The 26,346-nt window shown below is 36.7% G+C and overlaps 1 protein-coding gene across 2 annotated transcripts; it reads left to right on the top strand.

Annotated features, from left to right (window-relative positions):
- Positions 1–3,853: 3,853 nt before the first annotated feature.
- Positions 3,854–25,811, top strand: anos1a (anosmin 1a). 2 transcript variants are annotated; one of them, XM_058790835.1, is made up of 14 exons: positions 3,854–5,433; positions 9,033–9,080; positions 15,085–15,147; positions 16,301–16,523; positions 17,203–17,387; positions 17,783–17,912; positions 18,353–18,549; positions 20,109–20,250; positions 20,393–20,509; positions 21,803–21,891; positions 22,367–22,538; positions 23,358–23,578; positions 24,305–24,449; positions 24,803–25,811. In XM_058790835.1, exons 1-14 carry the CDS (start codon positions 5,245–5,247, stop codon positions 24,850–24,852), a joined length of 1,971 nt encoding a protein of 656 aa, XP_058646818.1. In that variant the 5' UTR covers positions 3,854–5,244; the 3' UTR covers positions 24,853–25,811. The 2 variants fall into 2 exon arrangements, with proteins under 2 accessions (XP_058646818.1, XP_058646827.1); XM_058790844.1 differs by having other exon boundaries at positions 4,929–5,433; positions 23,361–23,578.
- Positions 25,812–26,346: the final 535 nt, after the last annotated feature.

Genomic DNA, 26,346 nt, shown 5'->3' with positions numbered 1-26,346 from the left:
TTCATTTTTGCCTGTGATGCAATGCATATCAATTAATTTGTCTTGAACATTTGAAATTAATGAACAGAAATTGTTAAAAAAAATAAAAAAAATAACTAACTAAATAAATTGCATTATTATTCTTTAAAAATCTATAAATACAGATACATTTCAAGAAATAATCACGGACACAAGTTTTATTGCTCTGAATATCATCATGACGGAGTCACCCATTGCCATCAAATCTATTAACATTTCCGTTAATTGATTAATAGATCATCAGGAGGGTAACAGAGCTGAACAGATTAACAGGGCATGTGATAAAGTTAAGATAAAAAGTGCTCATCCTTGACTCTGATGATGATATTGTTCCTTTGAAAAGATATGAGAGACATGGAACTGAATCATGTGATCCAGATTTCAATTCAGTTAAATATATTTCTATTTTCTTTCACAATATTGTCACAGAATAACAGCCTTAGGTGTTTACCATGGTGCTATGGTAACTGATTTAAATAAATGTAATAAAGTTATTTTCTTTTTGAGTTGTATTTTAGTTTAAATGGTCTGTAATGTTTCAGCCTCTTATTGTAATACAACAAAACAACAATATGACATCCATAATCTGTAAATTTGAAACATGAATAAAAAGTTGATTTGGCATGAATGATTAGGCTGGAAGTTTGTAGTTCCACATATTCTAAATGGAGATCTTCCCATCTTTTAAATACTTTGTTGTGTGTTTCTGACAGCAATGTTTTCAAATAAAGTTCTAAATGAAGTCCAGGCTCCACTGTGTCAAGTAAGTACATTTTATTTATATAGCACATTTAAACATAGCAAAGCTATCCAAAGTGCTTAACAATGTAAAATAAATTTAAAAGAGAAAAGAAAAGAAAAGAAAAGAAGCAAACAAGACAACCAATAAAACAACAACAACAGTGAGGTTATCTGCAGACATATATATGAACTAAGATGACTTGAGTAAAGGAAACCTTAGACATTATGGTTAATATTGCATCCATTAGTGAGAGCAGATCAGAGAGCATTTAGGATTTCACTTTGATTTAACTGCTCTGACATTAACTGGCCCTCAAGAAAAGACCAAATACACTTCTGTAATGGCTTTAATGACCAGCAGATGTCAGCAGAGTTATTAAACAAAGACTGCAAGGGTTCACTGTCAGGCCTAATAACCCTTTCTGAGCTGACAGACCTCATAATGTCTGAAATTAACACAAAAATGAGTTTCCTTGTGCCACTGCCAATATTCCATTTATACATGATCGGAAAATAAATCAATCAAAGTGTCTATGATGAAATCATTTATTCCATTTTGATTTTATCCTAGTTTTCACTTAGTTTCTCCTGCCAGATGGTGACTAGTTTCATCACTCCAATCAGTTTAAGAAGAAAAGCAGTTCATTTTCATTATTTACCGAAGATCAGTGTTAATTTTACACAGATTGTTTGCTCTTTGGTAAATGTGACTCATTTGTAGACTGACATCAACATGTGTTCATTCAGTTTTCCCAAAATAACGCAATAAAAAAGTTATTAAGGCGTATTAGCAGGTCGTTTCCTAACGCTGAGGGTAAAAAAAAGGGAAATGACAAAATCAACCTACCTCATGCTCCCCTACTAAGCCTAAATAAACTGCGAGGATCTCCTTGCACTGCATATTTACGAGCTGGGCTCCCCAACGGCCAAGGCATTTCCCTGGAAACATAAGGGGGGTATGGGAAATACCATTCAATAAGGCTGCAGGAGAAAAGAGGACCCCACACCAACACTGCTTTTCATTGGTATGTGCACACACACACACACCAACTGCCAATGCTACACACTATCCTGCTGAAGTACACATGCTTGTATACACGTAGAAACTCACAGCTGTAAGGAAACCGCAAAGACGTCACAGACGGCTATTTTTATGTGCATGGACTGATGCATAAAGACATTTTTAGGAGTGACACCTCACCTCCTAAATGTTATGATGTGTGGCTCGACCACCAGGTTCACCAACCTGGCCAAATGAGTATTTCTTCCATTCAGAGAATACTACTTTATAGTGGGCAAAATTCATAGCATTCATAAAACAGTAGGCAAAAAGTCCCTGGATGACGTATTACTTCTGCCCAGATGAGGCCATAGGAGAGGGTTTTTGAACGGCAGTGAAGTGATGCAGCTGACACAGGTCACATGACAAAAACAACATGGCGAATGTAGTACATCCAGATTACATTCATTCTATATAGACTTTATTGCTCATGTAGTCATGAAGTAGTTATTTAAAAGGATTACCTACTCAGAGAGTATGCGATTTTGGACACAGTCGACGAATGTAATATGTTTACATTCATGTTGCGCACATTCTTACTATATAGAACATAGTTTTACTATCAGTTGTGAAGTAAGTAGGTTTCATATTAAAAAAAAAAAAAACCTACTCCGAGAGTATGTGAATTCAGACACCATCCCAGGGTGCATCTCAATCAGAGGCCGATCCATTTTAAAGGCCATCTTAAAAGTGAAATCCTTGGATCATTTTCAGGGAGCATCGACGTTCACTGTGTTTCTTTGTTAAGCACAAAACATGAATCATAAAGTATTTGTCATACTGTACTTTAAACGGCATAAATAATAAATAATTTCAGAAAGATATTATGATATTATCAAGTATGGATGTTTCTGGAAATTAAGTAATTTGTGTCCCAGTCAGCCTGACCAAATACCCCCCATGCACTGCATCCAGAATTGCATCCTGTCTACTTGGTTTGAAAATCACTTTGCGAGCGTTAAAATAGTATGCGCTATGAATGTGTGTAGTATGATTGAGAATCAGACCGCCACATCCACCATGTTGTCACTGTCATGTGATCTATGGTGTTAGTTGAAGCGTTTCTCTGTCATTCTCAAATCCTGTACCAAGGCCTCATGGGATAGAAAAGTGGCCACTGGATGCACACTTCAGAATCTCATCGGAAGTAGTAGGACATCTAGGTACTTGTTGCCTGCTGTTTCATATATAATATAAATACTTGGCTCATATAGACTACTGTTTTTCGCCTACTGTATAGTATGCATATTTGGATGCAGAGCTGCATGCAATTTTGGCCACTTGAGAGCATGTGCATGTGACAGGAAGTAAGGTCTGAAATACCACAGCTCAAAAAAATCCCACCATTCATCATGTTCAGGAACTTACACGGAATATGTTCCAGCACAAGTTAAAATAATTAGATATTACATATAATTTGGTGTTAAAACACAAAATGTTGCACAACTGTTTTTTTATCATTTAATTAGTAGCATCACTATTAAATGCAGTCATCTGTTAAATAGGGACTACTAAACAGACATTGAGAAGTTTATTGTAAAGTGCAAAGTATTGAAAATCTAAATGTGTAAATAAAGCACTGTTTATTTGCATTTTTACAACATGGTGTTGTAAGTGCGTCCTATTGGATAATCAAATGTTTTACACACACTTGAACACTTGAGCCAAGAACAGGCAAAATGTCATTTAAGTTGACAAGTGGTCAAAGACTGCAAGTGTGGGTATTGGGACAGAGCCAATGTAAGTCAGGGAGGGTGCAAATTAATGTACAGCACACAGCGCACTGATTCACTACCTAGGGAGCTAGAGAGCTGATTGAGACACACCCACAGTCTGACAGAATAAGAGCTGTAATCAGCTGTTGATGATTACCGCTAACTTGATGTCAGCTCAGCCTGTAAAGGAAAACATTGTGATTCACCTGTATAAAAAAAAAAAAAAAAAAAACTGCTGACAGCACAGCTGCCACAACACCAGGAAGCTTTGCTACTTCATAAAACCCAGTAGGGAGGAGGACGGGCGTCTCGTTAACACCCTGGGTTCTCCCTTGTGAAGCCCAATTCATTACAGCAGCTCGCATGACAGAGTGAAAAAAGGCACATCATTTTGTTCAATATTTCCAACACGTCATATTTTCTCCATTCCTTGGGCGAGGGACCAGTGCCAGAATGTTTCGAGATACCTTGTGGTATACGTTAGTGGTCGTTTTAAACGCTCCGCATATAAAACTGTTGTTGTTCTCAGCTACCAGTGAAACCTTTTAATAGTTGTGGGGTTCCCTGGATGCTTCCTGCTCCCCTCCAGATGGGCTCAGGGTTTGGCCCATGATGCTGTGGGGTTTCTATCGGACACACACGTGCACAGCTGCATTTCAACAACACAGATGAGACCGAGTGGAAAATGTGTGCCCTGCATGGCATGTTGGCTGAGATTGTAGAAGCCCTGGTAAAAATGAACCTAGTACTTTGGGTGAGAAAATAAGTAAAGGGCAAATAATATTCATTCATGATCAAATAAATAAATCATGTGGGCTGTCATATGTGGTCCTGGACCACAAAACCAGTCATAAGGGTCAATTTCTTTGAATAAATAAGCTTTCAATTGATGTATGGTTTGTTATGATAGGACAATATTTGGCCGAGATACAACTACCTGAACATCTGGAATCTGAGGGTGCAAAAATATAATTAAGCAAATCGCCTTTAAAGTTGTCCAAATGAAGTCCTTAGCAATGCATATTACTAATCAAAAATTAAGTTTTGGTATATTTACGGGAGGAAATTTACAAGATATCTTCGTGGAACATGATCTTTACTTCATATCCTAATGATTTTTGGCATAAAAGAAAAATCGATAATTTTTACCCATACAGTGTATTGTTGGCTATTGCTACAAATATATCTGTGCTACTTATGACAGTCTCAAAGCAAGAAATCATTTCCATGGGCTGTTTTGTGGTCTACTTCTGTCACCAAAAGATGGCAGCAGTGCCAAATGTCTAATTAATGCTTATTAGTTTGAGAATGAGAAATCCACATTTGGATGGATGAATGAATGAATAGGTTTCATTAACTATGTTTTTTTTTTTTTTTTTAAGGTATACCGTATACTGTTTTGCTACCCTCAACATCTGTAATCGTTAATTGTCACATCCAAACAGTTGTGTTGTGTTCAGCCATGAAGTGAGCAATCCATAGAGAGCATCAGGCTGTGTACAGTATCTTCTCCACTGAACAGCTGCTGTGTGCGGTCGGTGCACCTGATCCCGCGCGTCTCACGGCGCATTCCTTGGCCAATAGCAGCGCGCTCTCTGGACAGGCCCCGCCCACACGCGCTCATTGAACTTTCATTATTTGCATCAAGCGCCTCCACATCCACTTTTACTTTCACGCTCTTCTGCAGACGGTTCAACAGAGCACTTTGTGATGGTCAAGATGCGCGACGCGCTCGCCGGTTTGTGCATTGGGATTATACTGTTATTAAACAGCGGGTTTGTGGTTATGAGGAGGCAGGACTCGTCTTCAGCTCTCGGCAGTATTTTCCGTACGAGGTGCGCCGCCAGGTGCCTGAGCCTTCACAGCACGCGCATCGCTCTCTCTCCAAGACATTTCCAGGTAAAGAAGAAAAAAAGTTGAAAAAAGTGATTTTTTTTTTGAGTGCTGTACTGTACTGTGCTGTAGACAATCAGTTTATTCTGCCTCATTTATGCAGTATGCTTTATTATTACTAATAATTAACTTATATTGATTTTTTCCCCACAACAGATATATATCGTTTTTCTTTAAGTGACCTATAATACTGTTTTAATTGATAATACTAGCTAATTGAAATGAATAATAATTGATTGCACTGATCTGTCATTGATATTAGTGATATTATTGTTTTACTTCTGCTTTTGACACAGTAACTAAACCAACTGTATTGTAATTCTAAATTGTATTGTAATACTAAATGTATTAAAAACATAGTATGAATTATTATTACTATTATTGTTATGCAAGGTGGATTTTGTATATTATATGCAAAAACGGTCTAAATTCACGGTCTCAAAATGGTCAGGAGGAAGAGCTAAGATTGAATGGTTGAAAAAGAAATTATACAAATAGCACATTAAATAAGTTACTTATTTAAGCTGCTTACTCACTTATATATATATATATATATTGATAATATACATATGTAGAAAAAAAAGGTTGATCTAATATTATTACTGATAATTAATGACAAAAAGCCTATTCAGTGGCATGTTATCTCATGACGGTCCATTCACACACAGATTTCTTTATCTTAGAGATAAAGTAATCTGTGTAAATGGACCATCATTCTACACCTCAGCCACTTTCTTTAGTTAAATGACAGTTATTTGTAGAGTTATACCCTTAGCGAACACAAGCAAACTCACTCACCAGCTCATCCATTTGAATTCCTAAGCATTCACCCAGAGGAGTTCTGTCTATAAACAAACAGATGCACAGGATTGGAAAACTGGAGGCACAACTGTACAAATCTCTGCCAGCCCCAGTCTCAACACTGCGGTTGGGGTTTTCATTAGAAGTTTAAAGTTACTTGCTTCTCTGTTTATGTTGGTTATGACAGACCGTGGGAGGGTTTGGATGGGAGTGTAGAAGAGGAGTGTGTTTTAGAGGCTTCCTTTGTGTATGTGTGTGCGTGCGCATGCCTTATATGTTTATGTGTGTGCACATAGGCATGTGGAGGGGGATCTTTGTGCGTGTGTCTGCACTTTTTGTCTGCTGTCAACAAACTCCCTTGTTACTGTGATTATATTCATCCTCATGTCCTTCCTGATCTTTATCACGAGCACCGACATCCAACCCAGAAACAGACTAGCTAGATATACAAATTCACTTATAACTCTTTTGCAAAAATTGTGAGTGAGTGTCAAACGTTATTCAGTATATCAACAATACTATTCCCTTTATTATTGTTCCATGCATAGGCTAATTTGTTTCAGAATAATAACTCCAAGGTGTTTTTAACATACTAAACCTTTAAACGTGGACTAAACCAATGTCTGTAATTACCCGGACCTTTAAAAGACATCCAAAAGACCTCCAGGTCTATATATCCATTCAAATGAAATCATCTCTTATCTTCAAATGCCCTGTCAATGTCTTGTTGTTATCTGGGCCAGACATCAGCGCAAAAGGAAGCTATGCACATCAGTCTCTGTTATCAAATGTTTTATTCTACAGCAAGCTGTCCATCTGGAGATGCTATCAAATTAGACACTGGTCTAGAAGCTCCTCATTGTTTTCACTGATTCCACAATGCGTTCAAAGCGTTCCAGAGCTCAAACAGCAGCTAGTGTTCCTGAACAGCTGCCTTCGTTCTGCTGTCCGTGAGGGTCTGAACCAGAATGAATGCTTTTCATATCTGCTGATCATTGTCTTCGTGTCCACATCCCCAAAGCCCACTTACGCTGTCTCCCAAGGGGGGACGCCATTTTGGCAATTATCCCCCTTCCTCTAGTATCGAATGGAGACCGGGGTCATGGGTTAATTTGAACGGGCTGAGCTGAATGTCAAGTTATGCTATAACACCGTGCTATGTGGAGCTATCACTGATGATTAACGATTACGGGAAATTAGAGAGTATTTGATGTGGTTCGGAGAACGTCTGATCTGTCAGCATTATGCAGACAGTTACGTGGAAATACACAAATCTTTCAGCTGTCTCAATATCCTGTTTGACTGCCATTGTTTTGTTATTTGATCTTCAGTCCTCACTTCACTCAATCTTAACCTTTTCCCATGCACCAATAGTTGGTTTTAGAAGTATAGTCATAATATAGAAGTTTAGTACATAATTCTAAAGTAAAGAAATTGGGTCAATGGCGTAACATAAATTTTTTTCTGTTCCATTCATTTGTTCAAAAATACAATAAAAATGCAATGTGTGCTTACAGTGACTTGAATACACATTTAAGGATGATCATGTCTAGAATTATTTTGTATTTTAATTACAAATGGTGATACAACTGTCTTGATATAAAGAAGAAAAATTCTCATTAAGGACATTTTTAAGAAGAAAACCTTATTACCTGCCAAATCAGAGTCATATGGAGTGACCAACAAAGAAAATTAAGAAAAAATAAAATAAAGGCGATTAATAAGGTCAATATGTCTCCTGAAATATTAGATCATTTGATGTTTTTATGATGGTTAATTCAGGTTGTAAAAATGTAATGATATTTATAAATTGATATAAATTAAAATCCTGATATTTGTTTAAAAGTACCTTAGATAATACAGTTGTGTGTTTTTATGTATTTTTTTTTTTTATGTGTTCATGTATTCACTGTGTTAGGAAAATATATTCTTACTTTTTTATTTGATGGTTATGCTACATAAATAAATAAATAAATACACACAAACACACGTGTATATATATATATATATATATATATATACAAAATATGAATGCAAATTTCTAAGAGAAAGATTTTTATTAGCATGTATGCTCTTATACGTAATTGACCCAATAACAGTTATTATATTGGAATATGTTTGTGCAGTTCAGATGTGAGCACATGCATAACGTGCATGCGAACACACCATGCTTAGTCCATTGATCCCACCACAGGCCAAAATGGATTTGTATAGCTCTATTCCCCACAGTGGCATAGTCACAAGATCTGGCAGCAATAATATTATGGTTACTTTAGAGTCCCCACCATGTGCAATAAAATATACAGTGCATTATATGGGTTTTATCCTTTTTTGTTATTGTGCTATTGAATACCCATTATTCTGAACCCAGCATGACTGGCCAGGGGCGTAGTTCTGCGCTCTGCCAATCAAATATGCTGTATATAAGCTAGTGTTATTCAGATAAGCCAAACTCTTTGACAATTCCTGACACGCTACAGAACATTCCCGAGATCTGCTATGCAAACAAGTTTGTGATTCCAGGTGCCGATGAGTGATTTCTGACGTTTCTGTGCTCGGGTGCCCTGGCTAGTCTCCTTAATAAGGGAGGGGCCCTGTTCTGGTTTATGAGCAATTTTACATTGCCGTAGTCAGGGCGGTGTTTTTAAATAAGAGTAATGCCTTCATAATAGGAAATTTCCTTTTTAAAGCCTCTCTGCTCAGCAGGGGCACATTAAAATAACGTGATTCAAATGAGGCTGTCTGATGTGACTGGTGATTACAGCATTCTGACACGCAATTCCATCTGTCTCTTCTGTCCGCAGAGTAATGGATCCCTTGGATGGTGTCAGAGCCATAAACAGTGTGCAAAGGTAATTTCTGTCAAAATTACACAGCATTTCACAGCAGCTTGACATAAAAGCCAACACAGATCCGTCACTGTAAAACATTGGTATGCCTGCGTACCTCCTGTAATGACATCATACATCATTGTAAAAGCTACTGTATTTGTCAGCTATCGCCTTGGACTATTATATCTGTGCTAGCTGGTTGTCGTACAGAAATAAGATTATGATTCACTAGCAAAGCTAGAGGTCACGTCTGTAATGAGGCTGATACAAATGGAGTTGAAAGGCTATGTGTTTTGATTCGCGTTATATTATACAGCCGGCGTTATTTTCCTTTTTCACTTCAAGGCGAAATGCTAATTTCAGTAAAGAACTCAACCCACTTTTCTTAATGAGGACATTAACATGCTCCAGCAGCCTAGTCATTAAATAACAATAATATGCCGGTAGCACGGGGGGAATAGAGCTGACATGTTGCCAATGCAGATTTTCCACACATTTCACTGTGGTATTATGTAAAGCTCCCTTTGATGTATTGTTAAAGATGAGGGCCGCTTTCCTTTCAATGCTCTGCGCTTGCATTCCTTTACATATCAACCAGCTATTGCAGTCCGAACAATGCCGCACAGAAAACCTTCTTGAATGTACATCTGGACGTTTTAAAAAATTTCGAAACAGTTCATGATTGTGCATGTTACGGTTAAGTGCCTAAGCAGACTTTTCATGGCTTGAGGGGCGGCTTTAAGGATTTGAGATATTTAATGCATTGATGTATGTGTGCATATGGTTGGAAAGAGTGCAGCACGTGTTTTCATATCACCCTGGGGGTAAGTTCACTGGAACAGCCAGGGTTCTGACCTCTCTTCTACGATCCATGAAAACATTTGGCCAACTGGTTCATGGATTTTTACTGCGTTCTCCAGAGAGTTTCCTCCGTTAGATTCAAACGAGGACAATGCCTTTTAAACTCTTTCTGCTCATTATACAGGATCCACAGTCAGTTAGAAGCCCAAATGCTTCAGGACAGTATGCTTTTGAAAGTTAGTTTTGTCATTATGAGAAGAGATGTGCAAAACGACGTATTTTCGGGTTGTCTGAGTGCACAGCCTTTCAATAGGGGTAACTTATATAACGTACACTCATATGGTTTTGGATAATGGTTCTTATTATTATCAATGTAAAAAAAACCCACTTAATATTTTTGTGGAAACCGTGTATATCTTCAGGATTCTTTGATGAATATAAAGTTAAGTTTATTTAAAGTTCTTTTTTTTCCCATTTTAATTTATTACTCAAAGTTTTAGTATTTTTTCTCTTTTTTTTCTTCTCCTTCTTCTTTTTTTTTTTTTTTTAATCTTACCACGGATTTTTGAATAGTAGTGCATCACTGTTTCCACAAAATATGAAGCAGAACAACTGTTTTCAACATCGGTAATAATAAGAAATGTTCTTGAGCAGCAAATAAGCATATTACAATGATTTCTGAAGGATCATGTGACACTGAAGTCTGGAGTAATGGCTACTGACAATTCACCTTTCCATTGCAGGAATAAATTACATAATATATATATATATATATATATTTTAATAGAATACTGTTGTAAAAATTGTAGAATATTTAAATTGAGAATATGCAACTTCTTTTTAGACTTTTTATATGCAGAAAGTAAAATAGCATGTTAAAGCACAAGCACAGCATGCAGCGTTTTGTTTCTAATTATAAATGGTTTGCTCTTAGTACACTGAAATGTGTGTCATGTGTGTAATCTCCCATTAAAATAAAGCCCATGGGATTCATGGCTTTAATAAAACTAAACTTATTTATGAGTCTCTGTGCACGATAAGTTTGAGTTTTTTTGCATAACATTAATGGTTTGCTCTGGAATTACAGACCTCTTTCACTTCCAGTGGCTTTTATGCCACATTCAGGTGAACAGGCCTCTAAAATTGTTTAAATCTCACAACAAAGTGTGCACGTCTGATTAAAGAGCTGTATCATATCTCTGCATACAGACACAAAGCAGACTGCAGCTTTTGTTTTCCTGACCTTGTTTCCCACTTAATTCCAGCACTAGCATTTGCATTCAGCATGACGTACACAAACAAGCATTAATACTACTAATACAGTGTTTACAAACTAGATTTGTGCTTCAAAATCCTGCCTCAGACATTAGATGTTCTTGCGCAGAAGCTAGTTAGTTAACTTGCTTCTTGCCTAGAATTAACCAGGCAGTTAACAGTTAACCTAGTGGTCTCCTCTCATCAGCTTTTGAATTATAATAACTATACTCAGACAGCACTTGGCCAGCTCTCCACTGAAGTACTCTTCAAAGTGATTAGCATGTTATAACTACACACAGCAATTCCTCCATTTCAAATGACAAAAGTACACAGATGGCCCTCAAATCGAAGATCTGCTCTTGAAAGTTATTATGCTTCCACAGCAAGTGGCCTTTAGGCATTTGATATTCAAATGCCACCAAAATAATTAGTGTGCCTTGACAATTCTCTTACCCTCCAGTTTAATCGCTGGTTCAAGTATTAATGCTGCAGCATCAATGCAATTGCAAAACCGAGAGAGCAAGCAATTTTCATGACATGGGCAAGATTTCAATTACAGTTGCTCTACATAATTTGCTGAGGCTGGCAAAGTGAGCGTCTCAGTGCTAGTTTAAACAAGGACTGGAACCTTCTTTTGTAACTGCAGTTTGGCCGAACATTTGCCACAGACAAGGGTGGGATTCTCACATTCCATCCTAGCATTAAACACCCAAAGCAAGCATCGTCCAAACTCACTTACAAAGGGCGCCATGTCAGATTTTACCATTTTATTCAAAAGAGACAAGTCTTATTTTTCACCTAATGCTAAAAAGTACAAAACTTGTCTCGGTTTGTTCAAGGGCAGTGCATCTTAGCTGAACTGGAACTCACCCAAGGCTTCTCCTCAGCTCAATCTCCATGTCCGCAGCTCCTAAATAACCTTTATTTTGTACGGTAGAAGGGAATGCTTGATTTGAGATTGAAATGGGGCGGAAAACTAACTGGCGCTGGGGTACAATAAAGGCACTGGGAGCGAACTCTTTCATGGAGATTACAGGTGCCTCACGGACAAAAGCACAGTGGGTTTGGCACAAGCCAAAAGGTGGCTTTAGAAAGGTGAAAGCGATTTAAACCCAGTATTGCAGGATTGTAATACTTTAAGTGATTTATAGCTTAGATCTATGCTGTGCTTTTTCCACCAACATGCAATGCATCATAAAGGGCCGCTACACAAAGGGAATGAGCCATTGAGTGCTGTATTTGAGAGACTGATAAATGAGACTAGGGTTGTGAATGTGGCGTTCCTCAGAACAAGCTATTGTTTACAGTGGTTTAAGTGAAAGGGTGAGGGTGAATGAGATTGTAGTTTATAAAGAGGCCAATGAATCTACTTGTCATATGAGGTATGAATAATATCTGATCAATTATATAGTGTGTGGGTAGGAGATAATTTTCCTGCATTGACATCAGCATTGCATAAAAACACATTACCTGCAGAGTATTGAGACATAGATGTTTATCAAAGACTGCATTATATATCAAGAGTTTTTATCTGATAGAAGTATAATAAGTTTAAAAATCATTTTAATAATTTATGTATGTCCATGATAAAGAAAAATAAAACAAAAATAGATATATATATTGTAACAAACGTTTGTCATCTTGTGCAAGATAATAACACTGAACTGAATGCCCACATCCTAATAAAATGTTATTTAAAAAATATCATTATGATTTTGGGGAGTCTATTCACTATATGAAATTTCCCTTTTGCTTCGCAATAAAAGGTCAAACTGTTTGATATTTTAAAGAGACCTACTGACCTTTACACCCATTTGTGAGGCTCTATGTGGATTTATTTATTCCCTGCATGTTGGTTGCTCCACGGCCTTGATTTCAATCACATGTCTTTCAAATATTTAATCATTATTATTATTATTTTAATTAATAATAAAATTTTATGCTAAACTACTAAATAATGTTTTCTTTTCAGTAATTTAATTCTTTTAATTAGCTATTTTCTTTATTATTATATTTATTCTTCATTATTATTATATTTGGAAAAATAAATTGGTTGTAATTGCAACTTTAATATCATGTATAAAGCAGCTTTACAGGAAACAATACAGTGTCATGATTTAAAATCAGTTTAATTCACTTATTCGGTGTTCTCATTCAATCCTATCAAGAACAGCTAAATCAATATGTTTTACTGAGAATTCATTAATTAAATTAAAAATACCAAAATATTAATGAATAGATCTGGACATGAAAATATGGGGCATTGATCTCTGTAACTCCAGTCATTTCATACTTAATTGACTTGTGTATTACACTTATTGCAAATGATAAACATTCAGTAAACATTAGTACTGCACTAGGTCTAGACTGCAAATGAAACTTTAATTATGCAATACTTGAAATGTCATTGTTTTATTTCATGTGGCATAAAGTGGTGTGCATGATGAATTGATATTTGCACGCATGGGAAACAGAAGCAAGCAAAGCTGAATTCTCTCAGCTGCACATGCGACTCTGAGACAGCGTTTCGTGTGTTGGAGCACACAAGCTCCAGGCGATCTCAGCAGGGCTCTGGCCGCTCTGAGCTCCATAAAACTGCCTCCTCTGCTGCCTCTAACTGCCCCTGTGCCTCTCCCATTATTCATAGTTTCCGACGACCGCGCCACCCGAGCCCGAGCCGTCTTTAAAAGGTGTGCATTTTTACTGCCCTCCCAGATAAATGTGTTTCCCACTCTCATTCTCACTCAGAAACATCGCCCCGGGATAACATCGGTTCCCTCTGACACAAACACACATATATTAACAATTTACACAGGCACACACACACACACACACCTTATCGTTTCCTCCTAATACTAAATCCCTGGATTAACAAGCATTTTAATGTGAAACTCTCTCTAACTGACGTCTGCAGAATCTTTCCTTCGGCAGGAAGTGTACGTTTTCCCAAGGTGGTGGTAAAGGTCCATTCATGCTGTTCTGAAAATGTGACCATTGGAGTAAAGACGCCTACTAGATCAGCATAATGTGTAATGTTCACATCTCGTTCCCAGCATGCTCCTGCAGAGCAATGTTTAGCCCCAGCACCATAGTGACCGCTGTGTCTCATCGTGGCATGAAATTGGAAATGTGAATTCCCCAGAGGCAGCCACGCTCACTCATGCAGGAAGTGAAGTGTCAATTTTAAGGAAAGGAGAATAGAAGATGAGAGAGGGAGTGAAGGAGAAGGAGAAAGAGCAAGGGAGAGAGGCAGGTGTAGACATCGAAATGAAAGAATTTTGGCATGTGATTTAAATGCTGAATGCAAATGTCAGTGATCGGAAAACGTTCAGGGATCTCTCTGCTGACACTTCCAAGTTGCTGAGAAGGTAGTGACAGACTTCAAACACCTACGAATGATGTATGATCAAAAACAACAAAAAAAATGATAAAAGAACCTTTGTGTGAACAATTTGCGAACTATAAAAGTGCTGACTCTTCAGATCAGCAGCAACGAATGTCAGATTTTCACTACACGATTATCACAGCCAAAAGAGTTCACGATTATGATGTTATTGCGATATCTATAGTACTTTTGGGAAAATATGTATTATGCTGTTAGTTAAATTCATCTTTAACTCCCACATTGGCAAGCTAACCTCTGTCAGATGTGGGTAGAGTAACTTGTCTCCTCCAACATGATTTTGTGTGGCAGTCTCATTGCATCTATTTCTTATTTCTGTTTTGGAGTGTCAACCAATTACAAGTGATGGTTTATTTATGATATTAGTGTGTAATATTACCATGATATCAATATTTCATTAATAAAATACCACGGTTATTGTCACAAGCGATATATTGCGATACCCCTACACAGATCAAATGCTTTTGACTTTAACATATTTGACTGTGATTGTATGAAAAAGAATAATACCAGAGTCATCTGAAACTGATTCCTGATACGCAGACCTCTGCTGTCTGTTCACAGTGCCTGGAGCCATGCAAAGACTCCTGGGAGTTGAAAGATGGACCTTGTCGAGATTTATGTGAGGTACAGACCGCAGCATTCTTAACAGATCTAGTAGTTTCTGGGATGTGCTCTCAACAAGAAAAAAAATCTGATACAAAATGGCTGACCTCGGTGTTCTGGTTTTCCAAATATTAATCCTCTATTGTTTTTCCTGACAGACTTGGCTACCGTTTAAGTGGTCTCCCATTGTTCAACATGATAATGTTTTGCTCTGATCTTCTTTTTAAACAGTCTGAGAGTTTCTTTGATCATTTCTCTTTGGTCTTGAATCCTGTTATTGTGGCGTTTCTCTACAATTTAAAACTCTTGGCTTAGTGACATCTAGCTTTTCTTCTTTCTTTGGCAATGAATATATTGTTGAGGGCAATGGGGACTTAAAACAATGAATATTAGTTCTTTCATTTGCCAGAATTGATCAGGACCTTCATCCATCATTTTAGTCTTAGACTAAGATTAAGTAACATGAAATCCACTCATTCACAACACATGTAAATCTTGTAATCATCTTGTGTTGAACGTAGAGCCAAAAACAAGAAAATCCATTCCCAAAGCCAGCTGAAAAACAATACACCTTTCATATAGATTTAAACTGCATGTGAAAGTCTACAATTTTATGTAGAACCTATCCTAGACCATTTTTTTTTTCTCTGAATTACATTTTCAGTAATATAATTTTCAATAATTACATTTCTAATATAAGATGGGATAGGCTCCAGAATCTCTACGGCCCTAGAACAAGCAGTTTGGAAAATAAATGAATGGATGAATATTATATTATATTATATTATATTATATTATATTATATTATATTATATTATATTATATTATATTATATTATATTATATTATATTATATTATATTATATTATTTTATATTATTATATTATATTATTTTATATTATATTATATTATATTATATTATATTATATTACCTATCATGTGTTCTTACAATAATATTATATAAGTTAAATGAATGTAAGTTAATATATAAGCTGTAGACACATAGGTTATATGTAAAAATACATGCATACATGTGATGTGAGTGAATGGGACTCAAAGTGTGCCGAATCCAAAATCCATCGTCAAATGAATGTCACATAGATTAATTGCTAGGTTGTAAGACTGTGATATACAGGTGTTAAAGTTTGGTCCTGTACACTATGACATCTTCTCAGCATGCGTTTCCCAAGCGTCATGGCGAGTGTGTGACGAGCTGTGAGTTCCTGCGATCAGTGATGGTGGTGAAACAGGGTGACTGTCCTGCGCCGGAGAGAGCCAGTGGGTTTGCAGCTGCCTGTGTGGAGGGGTGTGAGGAAGACGGAGAGTGTTCAGCCCAGAAGAAATGCTGCCCAAATGGCTGTGGACACACATGCCAGTCCCCTAAGAACCTCTACAGGGGTAAGATCTGCTACTGAACTTGATGATAAATAGCTGGCTTAACCCAGTTATCACTTAGAGTTTAACCTCAGCTGTGGACGATACCATTAAACTTGTACCTTTTTGCACTTTATCCCTGTTATCTGGAGCGAATAGCTGTTACAGAAATAGTTCACCCAAAAATTTTAATTGGCTGAAAATTGAATCACTGTTGGGCCATCTGAGATGTAGATGACTTTATTTCTTCATGGGAACAGATTTGGAGAAATTTAGCTTTACATCACTTGCTCACCAATGGATCCTCTGTAGTGAATGGGTGCCGTCAGATTGAGAGTCCAAAGAGCTGATACAAACACCACAGTAATCCAAAAGGAGTCAAAAACTTTCAAAACCACTGATATAGAGGAACTCTTAACATCAGATGTTTAATTTTTCTTACAAATTAAAAAAAAAAAGTGTTCTGTTTCAAAATGTGCTAAAAATAACCATAATCGGATTTTTGGAAAACATGCAGATTGGATTATCATATTTGAAAGGTCACAACAAATAGCATACATCAAATAGCAAACATCAAGCGTTATGAAAAACTAAAGCTAGTATGAATATATTGTTCTTGATAGACTACTGATCGCAATAAAGGCATATCCAGATTGTTCTTTCTCAGGTTGAGATTTGCTGTTTTTCTTGTCTTGATCTTCAGGTGCTCCTCTGAAGCCCAGGAAGGAGCTGGTCTTTGAGGAGCTGGAGTCTGGAGTGTTGGAAGTGCGCTGGTCCTCCAAGTTCAATGTGTCAGCAGAGCCGGTGCTGAATGTTCTGCAGAGGAGGTGGAACTATGGCATCCACCCCAGTGAGGATGGAGCAACTGAGTGGCAAGTGGTGGCTAGAGTAAGTGTGTGTTACTTCTTCAATAAAGGTTACTAGAAGGTCCACGGCCATAATGCAAGAGATTTGAAAATTATAGTTTGAGTAATGAGTAATATGCATTAAAAAATACATCACATAAAATTAAAATGTAACTATATATTCTGTTCAATAATAATGATTATTTTAAGAAAAATATAATATTTTATTTTTAACATTTTTTAAAATAATGCATATTATAATGCAAATAATAAAATATTTTTAAATGTAAGCATCACAACAACACATGCAAATATAGTAGTATGATATAAGCCAAACATAAAATGAAATTCTTAACTTCCCTTGGGATCCATGCACTATTACTTCAGTCGTTTATATGCTCCCTCCTACACTCATTGATCTGTGTTTTTGTACTGTAGACATCAGAAGAGCGTGTGTGGCTGACGGACATTCGGCCCGGTCGCTGGTACCAGTTCAGAGTGGCAGCGGTCAATGTTCATGGAACCAGAGGATACACCACCCCCAGCAGACACTTCAGATCCTCTAAAGGTGAGAACAAGAGACTGTAATCTAATGTACGGTGGCTGAGAGAGCTCAACGCACTACAACTTCAGAAAACACATGCAAATAGAAAAAGCAGCAGCAAATCAAGAAAACACCTCCATCAATTTGACAGCAGGGGCTGCAATTTGCTCACAACACAAACAAATAAAGGATTTGTTTGTGTTGTGAGCATTGGCGGCGTGTGCTCGTTGTCAAATTGATAGATGTTTTCTTAATTTTCAGGTGTTTTTTTCTATTTGCAGTGCATTGAGCTCTCTCGGCCACCGTACTAATGGCATTCTGTTAGGATCTATTTTAGCATAATAAACAATAATAATCATTTATATAATGAACGTTATCCTTTATTTCTTTCTATTATTATTTGAAATATCGGGCACTGTAACCTTTTGCTAATTTGTATTCCCCCTTATTTGCCCCTCTCTCAGATCCTGCCCCTCCCCCGGCTCCGTCTGAACTTCATGTCAGTGACATGACCTTTGGTGCAGAACGCTCTGTGTCTGTCCGCCTCAGCTGGAGCATGTCTGCAGATTTAGACATCCCTGTTAACCACTACAAACTCTCCTGGAGCTGTTCTGACCATACTATGCCATCCAAACTCAAGAGGAGACAGACTACAAATGGGGTAATTCATCTGGTCTGCCCACAAACTAACTCTCTGACCATTCGCTTTTTCTCTCGGCCTTTAATGCTTTCATTTTCTCATATATTGGATCGTTCCCAAAACCCCTCAAGGGTTAAGCTTCCCAGCCCCTTTTTTCAGCAAGCCACAACAAATTAGAAATCTTAGTGCAAATAAGTGCAAGATAAACAACTCAGGATTGGGCCTTTGATCACACCAAGCCCTATTTTCAAGGGCTTCAGACACCAAGCTAGGGTGGTACAGCATTGCATCACTACTCTTGGCAAATGCAAACATTTCTGGGCGCCATTTGATATACAGCCAAAAACAGCATATCAATTCAAGTTGTGCTTGAGAAAAGGAAATCTCTCAATAACAGCTGAATTGTTTTTCTTTCAATGAGATCATGTTGAAGAGTTTATTTTTTCCTTCTTTAGGAATCCAAGAGATGGCAGTTGATTCATATTTGCATTTGAGGGCTCTGTCAGTTGAGGGACATGGAAATTTCCTCAGAAAATGACATTTTCTAAATAGCTGCTGAGTGAATGCGGACGAATGTAAGCCATGCTCCTTTTACTGCTTGGCTCTGCAAGATGATAGGAAAAAAATATGCTGAAAATTGATTTTAAACAGATTACTCTAGTGCACAATGATTATAAGATTACAACAAATTTGGATAACTTTACAGCTCTTTTCTGGTGTACTCTATTACTGTGATTTATGTGATTAATAGTATTATTAATTTTATATTAGACCCCTGTGGATTGACTTTGGAGATTTTTTTAATTGGTATGATTTTTCTACAAAAGTTGTACGTTATACACTAACATTAAAGTATATTTATGGTCAGCACATTTCTTTTTTGAAAGAAGATTCTTATGTAATAATATTAATAGTTTCCACTGAATACTTACTACACGAATATGACACATTAATGCTAATTTGATGCTGCCAGAATTTGACTGAACAGCAGGCCCATAAATTAAAATGAGTAAATTATTATTATTATTATTTATTTATTTTTTTCAAAGAGCTCTTCACTGAAAGGTTCTTTGGCTTCTTCTATGGAATCGCTGCAAACATTTATTTTTGAGCAGTTTGCTTTTATTTGGCCTAACTTTGTGTTAATGGTCAGTTATACTTTCAGATGGCATATTAAAGCTTTTTAAATTATCCAGGCAGGCCGATAAGCGATAAGGGGTTTTCTCTTTTTTTCTTGTCAGTGTTTTTATTTGATCAATATTCCCTCACATGCAAATGTAGTCCAAAGGTCTCTGGTGACTAAAATCAGTAAATTGCTCCCAAAAGTTGGCCACTAAACCAGCTAAAGTTGATTCTGGATCTTCTCCAGAAGAGCATGTTCTTTGCATGCCCTTTTTGTGATTGGGGTTCACCAAGGATTAACAAATAAGATATTTGTTGCATGGTCCTACACCTAAAATGAGATTATTGGGTAGTTCAAAATTTACCTTCCATTTCCATTTGTTCTCTCTTTCTTTTGTTTTGGATTTGGATTTCCGTGACTATACTAATCCTTGCCTGTGGGTTTTGTGTGTGTGCAGGACTCTACCTATGCTGAGCTGGATGACTTGAGAGAGAACAGGAGTTACACTGCGGAGTTGCAGGCGGTTTCATACTGGGGTCAGGTCCCTCTCAAGAGCTCCAAGGCCATTTTTCAGTTTACTACAAGCCAAAGACAATCTGGTACAAAACTATTTAATTGCTGTACGTTTTTTGCTTGATACATAACAGCTCTCATTTGGGTGTTGTGAAATACAGTGAAAACAGCTGTAAATGTTTTCCATTTGTAACGTTATATGTTTTCTCCATATTTGATGTCATGCAGATTTGGAACCCACAGACAGCCCGGTCTTTATAAAACCCCAGTCAGATCTATTAGACGTGGGCACTCCGTTCTATCAAGATGGACAGCTTCAGGTCCGGGTCTACTGGAAAAAGAAAGGTATAACATACGCAATAGACCACGTCTTTCATCTGTGAATCAGTCCTGTTCCTGTTACTGTCTTCCTTCCTCGAAGCTATGCAGTGTAATTATGTAAACATAGTGCTTATTAAAGAGTTAAGAATTAGAATTATATGCAATTAAATGAAGAACAATAGCTCTTTGTTTGGGAAGTGATAAGAACCACTCTTGAAATAAGTGCGGAGCTGTTTGTGTGCTAACATGAGCAGATGAGGCATGTCTCAGCCTAGCTTCGCATGCAGCAAATTACATTTAAACAGTTTCGTTCTGTCAATGAGTGATGAGATAATCCCACATTAAACTCACAAATGAAAACTGTCATACAAACGAAAACATTTTAGTCATACCAAGCCATGTAAAACGATTCTTGAAACCTTGTCATTGACCTCTGTTTTGAATTTCAATAACTTAAGAGTCACACTGGCCACATGTCAAATCCCTTAATCTCTCTAATGGATGTCCAGCGGACTTATCTCATACTGATCTGTCAGGCACATTATCAAGATTGCTTTGCTTTGCATATTTTGCATTGTTTTGCATATTTTCTGGATGAATAAAAAGCATGGATCTCTACAGGGCGTATCACTGAGCACTGATTACTTGCCAGGTTTGAATAGATCACTACTGATGATTATCAGTGAATATTTAACCGTTCGTTTACTGATACTGAGATTTAAAAAAAGTTTAATAATACAATGAAAGGCTTATCCGAGTTTTTAAATATTTATCAAAAATGTTCAGATGTGTTGAATGGGATAGTTCATACAAAAATGAACATTCTATCATAATTTAGGCCTACTCATGTTGTTTCAAACCAAGACACAAAAGAAGATATTTTGAAGACTAGATTTTGAAGATATATTTTTGCTCATACATCGAAAGCCAGTGGGGTTTTAAATATCACTGGTGCCTTTAATTTTATTGACAAAAAAAAAAAAAAAAAAAAAAGAAGTAGTACAAATAATTTTGGATAACATGGGAGTGAGTAAATGATCACTTTAAATTCAAAACTTAAGAAATTTGAATTTAAATTTTTGGGTAAATTACAATTTCAAATTGCTAATATAAAATAACTTAAGTATCAGACAAAATTTCTGCCAGTCCATACAGTTGAAATAGTTCCAAACAAGAGCAAAGCACCAGTTTGCGTTTCACCAAGCAGCACAGCAGTGAGTGGAGTGGAACAAAAGAAACTTCCCGTCCCCCAATCAGAGCCCTCCATAATCACGGTCAGAATCTGGCACTTCATATTTTGCCGTCTCTCCTTTTCAGATCCCACCGTGAATCGTTACCGTGTGCAGTGGTCTCCGGAATTCTGCAGTCACAATGGATCCAGAACACAGGAGAAGCTCATCACCCAGGTAACCGGTCAGGAATGTGTCTTCTTTCCTCCCTACAGGTGCGAGGACACATTCTGACAGCTCATACATATTATGAATTTCCAGGGAGAGTGTTCATGTGGTGTTCATTGATCATTCATTTCATTTGGAGGCACATCCACAGAAAGATTTCTTTACTAATTCGCAGAGAAATATGAGACAAAATATTTTTAAACATCCTTAGGTTACGATTTTTATCAGTGTAATTATTTAATTTACAATGTGAGCGATTGTGTTAAAGTCTTTGACATTGAAAAAGTGGAGAATATCTATATTCAGCGTGAAAATAAATCTTTCCTGACATATGCAAAACATGAACTATAGATTTTCCCTTTGTGGCCCACAGCTATGCTGGATGTGGTGATAGGTGATCAGTCATCGTATTTCTACTTGAATTCTTCTCAGTGGAGTTGGAATAAGGTCTCACTTTTTGCTCTCTTCTCATATCACTGAGCAGGAGAATTTCGCCAGCCTTCCTGGACTTCAGTTCTCTTGCAAGTATAAGGTGATCATCCAGCCCGTAGGATCAAAGGGTAAAGCCCAGGCAGAAAGCACAACCTTCTACACCCCGTCCTGTGCTACCATCCAGAGCAAGAGTCCCAAACCCATCCCTTGCTCCACAGTCTCAGGTAATTCTGAGACTTAGTTTCTGAGAACAAGATGACTGTATTGCTACAATTCTTTAGTGTAATTTTCAAAACTGCTTTGTTTGTGAGGTATGTTGGATCAAATATGTGGGACAATGACACGTAAGAATGCCTATAGAATTTCATATTTTACAAATTAATTTGTCAAATTTCTTTATCTTCTTGCAAATGTACTCTTTGTAATCATGTAGGATTCAAAAACATATATTTACATATTTCCTTATACCTTGAATATTTGAGTGTACACACTATTTTAAATCATTAATTATATTGTTTCTGCATGTTGGGTGGATCACTTAATTTGTTTTGGCCATTTTTGTAAAAAAACAAAACAAAAAAAAACAAAACAAAACCTAGAAATAATAATAATAATTTCTTATTAAAATAGATTATGCCAAATTTTCTTCTCAAGAAATTAACTAAAATTTGATTCATTTTGATTCAATTTAGTTCAATTTCAGTTTAGTTCAGTTCAGTTCAGTTCAGTTCAGTTCAGTTCAGTTCAGTTCAGGTCAGTTCAATTCAATTCAATTCAATTCAATTCAATTCAATTCAATTCAATTCAATTCAATTCAATTCAATTTCATTTTTCATTTTGACATCAGGGCTGTTGTGTCATTGTAACATAATTGACTCTATGCCCAGAAATCTCAAAATAATTGTAGTATTAAAATTCAGAAAAAAATAGCATCAATATCTTTCTTTTTTTTTTTTTTTGAGTGTTATGAATTTAAGCCCTACATCTATTACTGGTATATGGTTTTATGTGTCTTATATGATTCTTTATGTTCTCTCAATCAGCAGTGGTTCCTCCAAAGGTCCTGGTCAAGGCAGAGAACCTGACAGCAGCGTTCTCAGTCTACATGGGGAATGTGACAGGCCTGTTCTCATGGGTGGTGGCCATGCCTCAACTGCCACAGCAGGTCACAGGATATCAGGTCACATGGGCAGAGGTTATCACAGAGAGTCGCAGAAATAATCTGCCCAACAGCCTCATATCCCAGTCTCAAATCCTGCCTCCAGTAAGTCACATTAATAATGATTGCTGGTCACAAGCATACAGTATGTTGTCTTTTGCACACTGTTCACCAGCATGGGATGTAATTTCATTTTGGGCATTAGTGTGCTGGTCCAGCAGTAAGACCACTAAACCAACATACTGTAGAATTCATACAGTTCTGAGTTAATTCATACCATTCTAAACTGCAGTTCATAAATGTTTTGTATTCATTGTATTAATATCAAAAGGTCTTCTACAATGTAGCTATTTTTATTCTGGAGTTCTTCTATGTCTTTCTATGGTGTTTGGTGTTTTTAAATATATAAATTTTTTTATTCAGTAAGGTTGCATTAACTGATCAAAAGTGACAATTATAATTTTTATTTCAAATAAATACTGTTTTTTGGACTTCCTATTCACCAAAGAATCCTGAAAATATGAATTTCTATACAAATATGAAGCATTACAATAATAAATGGTTCTTCAGCAGAAAATCAGCATATTAGTGTGATTTTGGAAGGTTCATATTGTAAAATATATTCAAATGTAAAAGAGTTATTTTGAATTGCGATAATATTTATTTTTCTGTATTTTTGATCAAATAAATGCAGCTTTGGTGAGCAATTACGTAAAAAAATCTTTAATCTTTCATCCCCAAAACTTTTGAACTATAGTGTATTTGTATTTGAATTCTTTCTCAGACTCAAATTTGAGTGAACTAAAATATCTTCTCTTTCTTCGCAAACAGGAACGTAATATCTTGGTAGTTTCTGGTCTTCAGTTGGCATCTCTCTACAGACTTGAGGTGCAGGTGATCACTGCAGGAGGACAAGGCCCAGCATCCTCCAGAACCTTCCAGACACCAGCTCACAGCAAGCCAGTCCTGCACTACAGTAAGTACTTAAACTTACAAGATGACATATGCGTACCTCCACAGCACATACTATTTTGAAATGGCATCATCGCTCTTACTTATTTCACAATTTACCATTGATCATCTTTTGCGGTTTCTGTACCACACTGATCTCTCCAGTGCAAAGAACTGCAGCCCAATACTTAAATCTTAATAAGGGAGCGATCAAAAGTCATTCTTGTTCGTCGGAAGGAAAAGGTCAGGGGTTGCATGAGAGGTCAAATGTCATGTGCAAGTGGCCCCAGCTCTTGATGTGCAGGTCAACCAATAAATCATGTAATTGAGATAAATTGCTTTTCCTCTCTTGACTCTAGTGTATATTTAACTTCTCAGAACCCAGGATTAAGAAACACCATCTAAGGTCGGTGATAGAACGGCACTGAAGACCACACTGCAATGAATCATCCTGGACCAGAACTGACTCCTCAGGAACACAGAGAACCAGACGAACCAAAGAACAGTTAATTGCGAATTGCGAATTGCGTTTCAGCCTGAGCCAGTCAGCTGCCTCATAACTCAACATGGGGACCTGCTGTAATCTGAAGATCAAATTTTGATTGACGTTACGATATTTAAAGCCCCAGTAATTTCCTGTGGGGGATCAGCTTCCACAAACTAATTAAAATTGAGTATACTACAAAGACTAGGGCATCAAAAGCAAAAGCCATAGGATAAAAACAAAACAAGTGCAAATACAAATACAAGAAAAGGATTTGAAACTGTAACTTTGTGGTTATTTGCCTAAAAGACATGCTTTGATTTGCACCCTCCCTAAAAAAAATGGTTACCCACACCCTAAGCGCTGCAAATGGAGCCTCTTTAATCCAATATTGCATGTGATGACTAATTTGGTTTGACTTGTAAATAAGCCTGTCTGACTCAATACAACTGTTTGTGGTTTTGCATGTGTTCGTTAAGCATGGAAATTTACTGTTTGTATCCCCTTTGTGTCAATAGCAACAAATGAGGAATCAATGAAAAAATATTGCAGCTCTTTAAAAAGAAAATGTCATTCAAGTTTATAAGGGTTTTGTGTGGTGTGTGCTCAATATGCTGTAGAGATATTTGTTTGCAGTCATGTAATTCCTGTATATACTGTATGTTTTTTATTTATTTATGTATGCAATTCAAATGTGTTATGTGGATTTGTAACTGTGTGAGTGCATGAATGTGTGTGTGTGTATGTGTGTGTGTGTGTGTGTGTGTTCCCCCAGCATCATTCACAAACTGACAAACCCTTGCAAGGAGATTTTGTATAAATATATTTGTAAATTCCCATAGATAATGAATATTACTGTACATATTTTATATGAATAAAGCTGTTAAACCTTGTTTCCCTTTACCAAGCTGGTTGTGTGTTTTGTAATTACAAGGCTGAATATGTGTGAACTGTGTGTTATGTAAATTTATCACGCCACCTAAGCAATATTCACTCAAATCATGTATATTTAAAATGCACAAATAAAATCTCTATAAATATACACACATACATGCTACCAGAGTGAATATGATTAAACTGTGCGACACAAAGCAATATTCCATCGTATATTATGTAAAATGAACAAAATCTATACAAATAAATGCCACCAGTATTCATTTTACTACTAAAACACAATTTTATACAAAACAATCAAGACTGAATTTTTCCAGTCCTTGACAAAAATAACATAATACATATGTAATTGTGTTTATTTTTCATTTCGATGCAAATGTACACACTACTTTGGAACAAAAAAAGCATCCAGATTGAGAGTAATGAGACGTTCTGTTGATGCAGCTACATTGTGTTCTGTTGTGGTTCAGTGTGTGTGTGCGCAAACAAAGCATTCATAAAGCCCTAAGCTCAAGGGACAAGTGTGTGGTTACTCAAACATACA

Source organism: Onychostoma macrolepis, chromosome 01 (genome assembly GCF_012432095.1).
Source record: "Onychostoma macrolepis isolate SWU-2019 chromosome 01, ASM1243209v1, whole genome shotgun sequence".
NCBI lineage: Eukaryota > Metazoa > Chordata > Actinopteri > Cypriniformes > Cyprinidae > Onychostoma > Onychostoma macrolepis.
Note: the sequence above shows the minus strand (reverse complement) of the source record. Positions and strands in the feature narration are given on the sequence as shown.

Excerpts from the sequence above, each read along its gene's own strand:
- anos1a (XM_058790835.1), top strand. The coding sequence starts at position 5,245 with ATGGTCAAGATGCGCGACGCGCTCGCCGGTTTGTGCATTGGGATTATA. Across the intron at positions 5,434-9,032 it reads TCTCTCCAAGACATTTCCAG|AGTAATGGATCCCTTGGATG; the intron begins GTAAAGAAGAAA and ends TTCTGTCCGCAG. Across the intron at positions 18,550-20,108 it reads GGAGACAGACTACAAATGGG|GACTCTACCTATGCTGAGCT; the intron begins GTAATTCATCTG and ends GTGTGTGTGCAG.